General features: G+C 36.3%; 1 protein-coding gene across 2 annotated transcripts in view; it reads right to left on the bottom strand.

Moving 5' to 3' along the window:
* Positions 1–9687, bottom strand: part of LOC110450581 (src kinase-associated phosphoprotein 2-A-like) — an 18276-nt gene extending 8589 nt beyond the window's left edge. Inside the window, exons 1-3 of one of the 2 annotated variants that reach the window (XM_021498179.1) lie at positions 9535–9687; positions 7513–7653; positions 4164–4229 (exon numbers count right to left, since the gene is read on the bottom strand). In XM_021498179.1, coding sequence (XP_021353854.1) covers positions 4164–4229; positions 7513–7653; positions 9535–9574 — 247 coding nt within the window. In that variant the 5' untranslated portion in view covers positions 9575–9687. The remainder of the gene's footprint in view (positions 1–4163; positions 4230–7512; positions 7654–9534) is intronic. The other variant, XM_021498180.1, reaches the window with a different exon arrangement.
* Between the last annotated feature and the right edge of the window lie 665 nt (positions 9688–10352).

The following is a 10352-nucleotide window of genomic DNA, read 5'->3' as shown; positions in this document are numbered from 1 at the left end:
CATGGACAAATACAGTGAACACCGTAAATCCGACCTTGCCCTCCACGAGGGAGTTATTTTTGGAAGTTAATTCGAACTTTTCTCTTTGCTCATTTTGTGAAGAATCCAGGCGTGAATGTATTTGTTGATTGTATGGGAACCTGACAACAGTCGGTAGATTCTATAACATCCTCGTTATTTGACATGTCGTCAGAAACTGAGGAATGGTGGATGCAAGACGCGTGAAAGATAGCATTTGAAGTGAGTGATCTTGCGACGGAGCACAGGTTCGTTACAAATGTCTGAAATGTTTATGTGTGCTGTGACTCATATCAGTAGGTCTTGTTTTCGTTGTAATAAAAGTGTTTTTAATTTTTTTTTTATTTTGCACATAAATTTACAATGGCATTGTCAAATCTCACAATGCCCAGCGATATTTCGGCAGCCGTCATGTTTATTTATATTGGATATTGTAGTTCTGGTCAGTGTTGTATTAATACGCTAAGAATTGTGTCTCGTGATGCATAGTAATTAAAGTCCCATCAACGACACAGCTTTCAAAGAGGCTATATAGTGACAATGCCATGCAAATGTAAATATAGTGACATATCATCAAGTTGTCAAAGTGACATACTATACAGGTGTCATAGTGACACATCATACAGGTGTCATAATAAAACTCAGGCTAAAACTTAAATATAAGAAATAACAGACAGTGGCCACCTTTGATTTTTGGACCTGGAAATATGGCATTATTAAAAAGAATATTCAGAAAAAAATGCATGCTCTTAACAATAAAAATTAACACGATGGAAATGTAAACAAGTATACATGTTTGTAATATCGGTGACTTTGACCAGTAGCCATCTTGGATATTTCAATTTTGGTTCATGCTTATCTCCCAAAAATAAAATTTACCACCAAAATCAACACAGGTGGGTCAGATTTGTGTTAGAGTTAAGGGTGTAACTACCTTACACATTACAAACCTGTGATTTGTGTTAGAATTAAGGGTATATACTCTTACACATTATATAAGTTTTTTAATAAAACAAATTTGTTACTCAGGCTTTATGCAAATAAGAACAATCTGACCATGCTCAGCCATTAATGTGAAATAACATTGGAGGCAAGTAGAAGATTTGTTATCGCTCAACAGGCATAAACATTACAGCTTGCAGTTGTGCATGCAGGGAGACAATGGGTACAATGTTTAATGCTATCAATGACAAGAAGGCCTTTGAAAATTACATTCCAGACATATTTTTGTATGTCATAGGATTTGATCGATGCAACTGTTGGCAGTTTTTTGGTTTATTTGAGTTTTATGTCCTACTAACATCTATGGTCATTCAAAGACCGAGACCGGAGAAAAACCATTGACCTACGGCCAGTACCTGGCGACTGCCCCACGTCGGCCTCGAACCCGCGACCCAGTGGTGGAGGGCTATACCAGCTAGTGGTAGCAGAATGTCAGACGCCTTAACCACTTGGCCACCGCGGCCCCAGGTGTTGGCAGTAAGATTTGCACATTATGTCTTAGAATTCCGCAGAGATTCGCAGATCTTCCACATAATCTTATTTGGAGATTTTCTTAAAACATGTCACACATGTGTTACATACATATCCTTCTTCAGATTTTCAATATTTTTGAATGAAAGGATTTAAGTAACAAATTTCATATATTTGCTTCATTTATTTCCAATTTACACTTTACCTCACTACTTCAAATATTCTGCTAAGATTATCAAATCGAGGAGTATTCATCATACACCTATAATTACCTCCAAGTCTTTTTTTCTAACATGTGACGAAATAAGGTGAAGTGATTCCGCCGCCGAAAAACGAATGCCATATTACCAAAGACATAATGGCATGGGGCTATAGGAACACACTCAGGTAATATAAATGTCAGCCCATATTACCTTCATAAACCAATAACACTACTAACTTACGACATGTAAGTGGGCTTTATAAATACTACCAATTAACATTTCAGTCTTCTGAGAGACCAAAATACCAAGGTAAGTGATATGTCTCCAACAACCACTAGTAGCTGGGTTTCCTCACCATGTCTCATTGGATAAACCTGCCAGGAGTGGGTAAACAATTTTGGTTACCCACTACTGGGTAACACCCTGGACGTGATTTCAATGGTCAATCTTTGATTGATGACGTTACGTAACAATGCTTTACGACCTCATTTTCCATTGTGACGTCATGCTTCATGGCCATTGTTTCCCAAATTGGAAACACATATGATGTATTTTCCAAGGGGAAAATGCGCTTTTTCCAGATAAAATACGAACGTTATGGTAGAAACAGGTCCCCAAACTTGTGATGATTAGTTATCACGTTTATCTAGCTAACTCTCATTAGTTTTAAATTTTCAAAATGTGAAAGACATTCGGTAAACCTTGTGCCTTTATCCAATTTGAAGATTAACTAACTCGAGCTAAACATGATAACCAGCCATTGTTGGGGAACCTCTATTTGTTGTACCCTTTTATGTAACTGTGAATATAAACCAAAACCACACATGATTAGTCTGAAGAAAAAGACATTGTTGATTGTTTTTGTTGTTCATTGGTTCATTTCAATCATATAACTATTTTGATATCCTACTCAGTGTATCAGCCAAGACTCCCAGATATATTAGCCAAAGGGCGGATATATATGTGTGGAGGGCAGATATATATGTGTGGAGGGCTGATATATATGTGGAGGGCTGATACATATGTGTGGATGGCTGATGTATATGTGTGGAGGGCTGATACATATGTGTGGAGGGCTGATATATATGTGTGGAGGGCTGATATATATGTGTGGGGCTGATATATATGTGTGGAGGGCTGATATATATGTGTGGAGGGCTGATATATATGTGTGGAGGGCTGATATATATGTGTGGAGGGCTGATATATATGTGTGGAGGGCTGATATATATGTGTGGAGGGCTGATATATATGTGTGGAGGGCTGATATATATGTGTGGAGGGCTGATATATATGTGTGGAGGGCTGATATATATGTGTGGAGGGCTGATATATATGTGTGGAGGGCTGATATATATGTGTGGAGGGCTGATATATATGTGTGGAGGGCTGATATATATGTGTGGAGGGCTGATATATATGTGTGGAGGGCTGATATATATGTGTGGAGGGCTGATATATATGTGTGGAGGGCTGATATATATGTGTGGAGGGCTGATATATATGTGTGGAGGGCTGATATATATGTGTGGAGGGCTGATATATATGTGTGGAGGGCTGATATATATGTGTGGATGGCTGATGTATATGTGTGGAGGGCTGATACATATGTGTGGAGGGCTGATACATATGTGTGGAGGGCTGATACAGAGTTGATTATGGAAATGGTCATAATACCAAAAGATGGAAACCTTTTTATCATATATACTGCTCTATAACATCAAAATTATTAAAAATAACACATAAACACAGAAAATGAATAGTTCATGAGCTGAACTCATTTACCCCTGAAATTTCATGATGAACTATTCCAACATTTGCATTGGAAAGAGTTTAAATGTGTTTACAGGGGTGAATGAGTTAACTCTTATCACATTCTACCTGAACTAAAACACAAAGAACAGTTTAGCGAATACAGACGGGTATATATGCTGTGCGTACACTACTAGTATGAGGTATGATTTTTCTGAAAAGTGTTGAACCAGAAGTTAAACAGAATTTGTGTGTGCCAGGCGGATATGGGTCGGTCTGGAATATAACTTATACATAGCTAGCAATATCACACAAAAAACAGTCATGCAAAACAACCCATATCACGGACAAGTATCCCAACCCATATCACGGACAAGTATATATGATAATGAAGTTTATCAAATAAAAACAATTGCTGATTTGATAGTTAGGAAACAGTATGGCCTTTATTCAGGTTAAAACAAACATATGTTGACCTGATCTAGGGTCAATAACAGTAAAAACGGTATTTAATACACACAAACTTTGTGGACTGTTTTAGGTAATCCAGACTACACAAATGCTGGTCTAGTCTAAAACTACAGACGACGATTACTTATACAACATCAATATGATCCAAATATTGGGAAAATATAGCAAAAACTTTAAAGAAAAAATATAACACGATTCCTGATTGGCTTCTGTCATGCAGCATCAGCCAATGAAACAGGCTCTTACCGAGGAAAGACATTGACAGCCTGTTTTTCCAAACAGACCATGCTGACGGAGAGGACGAATTCAAAGCTAGAAGTGTGATAACAGAATAAATGTAAGAAAATATCAGTGCTGGAAAAATATGAGAGTTGTGTTTCAACAGAGATTCACAATTTTTTTTATTTAACAAGAGAAAGTGTTTATTGTACATAATGATGCTTTTTAGTGACATGGCTTTTTGTGTGTTTTTTCTGTTCCTTTCTGTAGGGACTGAAATGTAGCCCCTTTCCCCTTGGGAAGTGTCAAACCTTCCAAGTTAGAAAGCATAATCAGTGAACAGTTTTTTTTTACAACAGTTATGAATATACAATTTAACAAATTAATAAGGCAGGTCACACGACTGTATCAATATAGAGGTTGGCTTTTATAGACAGGTGACTTTTAAATAAGACAGGTGACTCAGATGAACTTTTTAGACAAGTAACCTTCACCTTTATAGACAGGTGACCTTTACAGACAGGTGACCTTTACCTTTATAGACAGGCAACCTTTACCTTTATAAACAGGTGACCTTTACCTTTATAGTCAGGTGACCTTAACCTTTATATATAGGTTACCTTTACCTTTATAGAAAGGTGACCTTTACCTTTATGGACAGGTGACCTTTGCCTTTATAGACAGGTGTCCTTTACCTTTATACACTGGTGACCTTTACCTTTATAGACAAGTGACCTGTACCTTTATAGACAGGCAACCTTTACCTTTATAAACAGGTGACCTTTACCTTTATAGTCAGGTGACCTTAACCTTTATATATAGGTTACCTTTACCTTTATAGAAAGGTGACCTTTACCTTTATGGACAGGTGTCCTTTGCCTTTATAGACAGGTGACCTTTCCCTTTATAGACAGGTGACCTTTAGCTTTATAGACAAGTGACCTTTACCTTAATACACTGGTGACCTTTAACTTTATAGACAGGTAACCTTTACCTTTATAGACAGGTGACCTTTTCCTTTATGGACAGGGGACCTTTGCCTTTATAGACAGGTGTCCTTTACCTTTATACACTGGTGACCTTTACCTTTATAGACAAGTGACCTGTACCTTTATAGACAGGCAACCTTTACCTTTATAAACAGGTGACCTTTACCTTTATAGTCAGGGGACCTTAACCTTTATATATAGGTTACGTTTAACTTTATAGACAGGTGACCTTTACCTTTATGGACAGGTGTCCTTTGCCTTTATAGACAGGTGACCTTTCCCTTTATAGACAGGTAACCTTTACCTTTATAGACAGGTGATCTTTACCTTTATAGTTAGGTGACCTTAACCTTTATATATAGGTTACGTTTAACTTTATAGACAGGTGACCTTTACTTTTATGGACAGGTAACCTTTACCTTTATAGACAGGTGACCTTTCCCTTTATAGACAGGTAACCTTTACCTTTATAGACAGGTGATCTTTACCTTTATAGACAGGTGACCTTTATCTTTATAGACAGGCAACCTTTACCTTTATAGAAAGGCAACCTTTACCTTTATAGACAGGCAACCTTTACCTTTATAAACAGGTGACCTTTACCTTTATAGTCAGGGGACCTTAACCTTTATATATAGGTTACCTTTACCTTTATATACAGGTGACCTTTACCTTTATAGTCAGGGGACCTTAACCTTTATATATAGGTTACCTTTACCTTTATAGACAGGTGACCTTTACCTTTATGGACAGGTGACCTTTGCCTTTATAGACAGGTGACCTTTACCTTTATACACTGGTGACCTTTACCTTTATAGACAGGTGACCTTTACCTTTATAGACAGGTGACCTTTACCTTTATAGTCAGGTGACCTTAACCTTTATATATAGGTTACCTTTACCTTTATAGACAGGCAACCTTTACCTTTATAGACAGGTAACCTTTACCTTTATATAAAGGTGACCTTTACCTTTCTAGACAGGTGACCTTTACCTTAATACACTGGTGACCTTTACCTTTATACACTGGTGACCTTTACCTTTATACACTGGTGACCTTTACCTTTATATATAGGTTACCTTTGCCTTTATAGACAGGCGACCTTTGCCTTTATAGACAGGTGACCTTTGCCTTTATAGACAGGTGACCTTTGCCTTTATAGAAGTGCGAATGTTATAAACATGTGACATTTACAGACATGTGAACATGTTCAATTCATCATTTAATAAAGCGTTTCACATTTTCTGCCACAAAATATCTCACCTGCATAAAAAAGGCAAATTAAATTTGTTACTTGCTATAATTTTTAGCTATGTAAACTATCATCATAAGCATCAATGTATAAATCACCTAGCTCTCTATCATTTGGTAATTTTAATTTTCTACTGATAATTTAAAACCAAGAATAAAAGTCAAATATCTGCATTAATTGCTAGAACGACAACAATCTACATAAAACTGGTAGCCTTTTCCCGGGCTGATATATGTTATTTCCCAAAATTTTCAAAGTTTTCAGTACCCAATGGGCCCTGACATTAGCCTCAATCCAAGCCCCTACCCTCCAAAAAAATCTATTAGAAATAAATCCACCTGCCATTCACCTAAAAATAACTAAAGCCTGATTTTTAGACTTTGACAAGTTAAGACATAACGTGTTAAAGCACATATTTCTGTAAACTGTTAAGACAATATAACAGAAAAAATTCAAAACAACTAAGATTTCTTTAATTCATAGATATATCCTTATTTTTCCAGGGCCATGATTCTGTTTAATTTACAGTGTACCTATATATACTGAAGCATAAAAAGGTTGTATGGAATATTTCCTTGTTGAAGGGAAACCCTCTGGACTAATCATATATTCATAGCATCGGCAAAGTATTTTAGGTCACTTCTAGTTGTGAATTAAATACATAAATTGTTCTGAAACATTGTCATTTATTGTCGAAGAAATCTATAAACAATTTGTTCATTTTTAGCTAAGCTAAGTTAGTGACAGTAGATATATAGGTAAATTAAACTTCACCTGTTTTATTTTTCTCCTGGGCTAAGTTACAGTAGATATGTAGGTAAATTAAACTTTACCTGTTTTATTTTTCTCCTGGGCTAAGTTACAATAGATATGTAGGTAAATTAAACTTTACCTGTTTTATTTTTCTCCTGGGCTAAGTTACAGTAGATATGTAGGTAAGTTAAACTTTACCTGTTTTGTTTTTCAGGGGCTAAGTTAGTTACAGTAGATATATAGGTAAATTAAACTTTTCTTGTTTTATTTTTCAGGGGCTAAGTTAGTTACAGCAGATATATAGGTAAATTAAACTTTACCTGTTTTATTTTTCAGGGGCTAAGTTAGTTACAGTAGATATATAGGTAAATTAAACTTTACCTGTTTTGTTTTTCTCAGGGGCTAATTGCGGATACTCGACCAGGATTTTGTTGATTTTGTCCAGCAGGGATTGTCGATGCTCTGTAGATGACTTAGAAAGTTTTTCATTTTTCAGCGTCTCCTGTAGAAAGTTATCCACATCTGTAAAAGAGCGAATTGAACATTTAAACAATCAGATCCAGTGGGAACTACACTGTTATGTAAAATCAGATTTGTCTTACTAAAGTGACCAGGAAATCAGTCTGTTGTACATTAAAACAGTACAACGTTAACAGAAAAACACGGATTTAGGGTTATGTATATAGCGGAACAGGACTGGGTTGATCAACAGCGACCAGATAGCTCAATTGCTTTTGGCAGAGTGTCCGTCTAGAATTCAGAGGGTCCCGGGTTTGAACTCCGATCTGGCCGTTACATTTTCTCTTAATCTCCTGTTACAAAATTGGCAAGCTTGCCAAATTAACACTTGTTTCAAGCATTGGGAATACGCTTAGCAAAGGGATAACTCGTATTTTGGTTGTAAATAGCTGTGTCTTAGGGGTAGAAGACTTAGAAAAAAGAGGGAGGAATGTAGCGGAACTGGACTGGGTTGCTCGTTGGTGACCAGGTAGCTCAACTGGTAGAGAGTCCGTCTAGATTTTGGAGGGTCTCAGGTTCAAACCACGGTCTGGCCGTTACATTTTCTCTTTCTCCTGTTACAGTTAATTTGTTGAAGCAAACTTCTGTGGTTTGCAGCAACATATATTTTTGTGAACCGGAGTCAGCAAGTTCAAGTTGTGCACAACATTCATAATTTCAATTATTGCATCGAAAAAACTATACACAAATAATAATAGTGAGTAGTTCATGCTGTACAAAGGATGGGCTGTTCGTTTATGGAAGGGACTCGGATTATAAACATATAATATGGTACTCAAAAGTTACATAACTCAAGAAATCGAGGTAAGGCGTATCAAAGGGCAATCCCATCGGGAAAAACGCTATCACTGGTAAAATATTGTACATCACCACGGACTTCCATAGCAATCTAAGTAATCTGATTCTGTGATATTACAAACAATTTTTTTGGATAGAAAAATAAACAACAGGAAGTCTCTGTCAATGATTTTCGAACCGCAAAGACTAGCTAGCATGGTGTTTAATCAATTTTGATTCGAACACATGATCTGAATTATCCCATGATTATGACCATACCAATTTCACCTATGAACGCCTGGGTAGGTCAACTTTAAAACAGAAAATAGCATTTTAAAATCTTATTATTCACTGATTAAAAACAAAAGGATGTTATTAAGCAAAAAAGCATAATGTATTTAAAATTTCGTAACTTTTTCAAGCACAATTTTTTGTATTACTGTTATTAGTAATTTTTGAAAGAATTTCAAACTCCTGTGATATAACGCCTTTAAGAAGTTGTTTTAACATGAATAAAAGCACAATAACGGGTCTTAAAATATGTTATAAGAACTTATTATTATTCATAAATAAATGAATAAATAAGGTTAACACTCCTATGTCGAAAGATGCTCTAAATAATTAACTGAACAACTGAATTGTCCGGCTCTGCACACCCGACCCAACCTGGCTACAAACATTCATATACAGTGTATATTTCAAAGTTGTTAAACTATCATATTTTTATCTGTCACACATGATATATGTTATGTCGAAATTGGGAAAAAATCTGGTGTGAGTGACTTGAGGAATGTATGTCCATATTTAGTCCGTAAACAATTAATCGACCAATCAGAATTTTTGAACCGAACTGATTATGTTAAGTTTTAGCGGACTAGTCCAGGTCATCTGTAGTTTACCTTCTTCTTTATATTATTCTACTTCGACATCAATGCTGATGATTGAGTACACACACATTTTAAAATGTGTGTTCCTGTTGTGACTTGTGAAAATTAGTTAAAATCCCCCTTCAGCTTCACACGTGGATATCGAATGTTTATAAACAAACTGCCCCGCCCCCTGCTGAGACAATATTAATAGTTCAATGACGATTATTTCTATACAAACCGCTGAAAATGTTTCTGATGCTTTCGAACATCAACGCCATCTTGAGAATTTCCCTATAGGATGGACATCAAATGGAGTGTTCGCCACCATCCACCATCCAGGAAGAAAATACTTGACAAACTTTCTTAAAAAGATCTCCACTTCCTTGTCTGCGTAAGCAACACGCATTTCCATTGGTCAAAAGTTTTAGAGCTAACCATTCACCATCACCGTTGTATCGCTTCTGCCTACCGTATTTGATCAAATAAACTAATTTATATAATGACAGTATTATTACTTAGAGTACCACTGGTACACATTCCTTCTTAAATGGAATATTTCTACATTTACAAGAGCGGTTTCCTTTACGGAAACCAGATATCTACTCGGCCTCCCGGTATATAACTTTATATACACTTGTAAGTCTGTGGTAGAATATAATGGAAAGCAGGAACGGGTCCATGGATTTTAAAGAAAGAGGAGGGAAGTGCATTGAACTGATATCTGTATATATGTGTCTACTCCTAATGCATGTCAATCCGGGAGCACAGGGACCTGATAATTTGTCACAGCTTGACCTAAACTAAGATGTTCAGAGTAATTTTACACGTGTTAGTGGTTTAGATGGAGTAGGTACGGAAAGTTGAACTTAACCCATAGAATGTGTACAATTACTTTGAATATCTTAGTTAAGGTCCAAATATAGCAAATTATCAGATCCCTGTGTTCGGTAACATGTATAAAACCTAGTGATCTGGTGCGATCTTAATTTGGGCATTTTTAGTGTACAATTACGGCGTTATAGATAGCTAGGCTTATTCTGTGGTGCAATTAAGCTT

The sequence above is a fragment of the Mizuhopecten yessoensis genome, unplaced genomic scaffold, assembly GCF_002113885.1.
Source record: "Mizuhopecten yessoensis strain PY_sf001 unplaced genomic scaffold, ASM211388v2 scaffold5331, whole genome shotgun sequence".
Classification (NCBI taxonomy): domain Eukaryota; kingdom Metazoa; phylum Mollusca; class Bivalvia; order Pectinida; family Pectinidae; genus Mizuhopecten; species Mizuhopecten yessoensis.
Note: the sequence above shows the minus strand (reverse complement) of the source record. Positions and strands in the feature narration are given on the sequence as shown.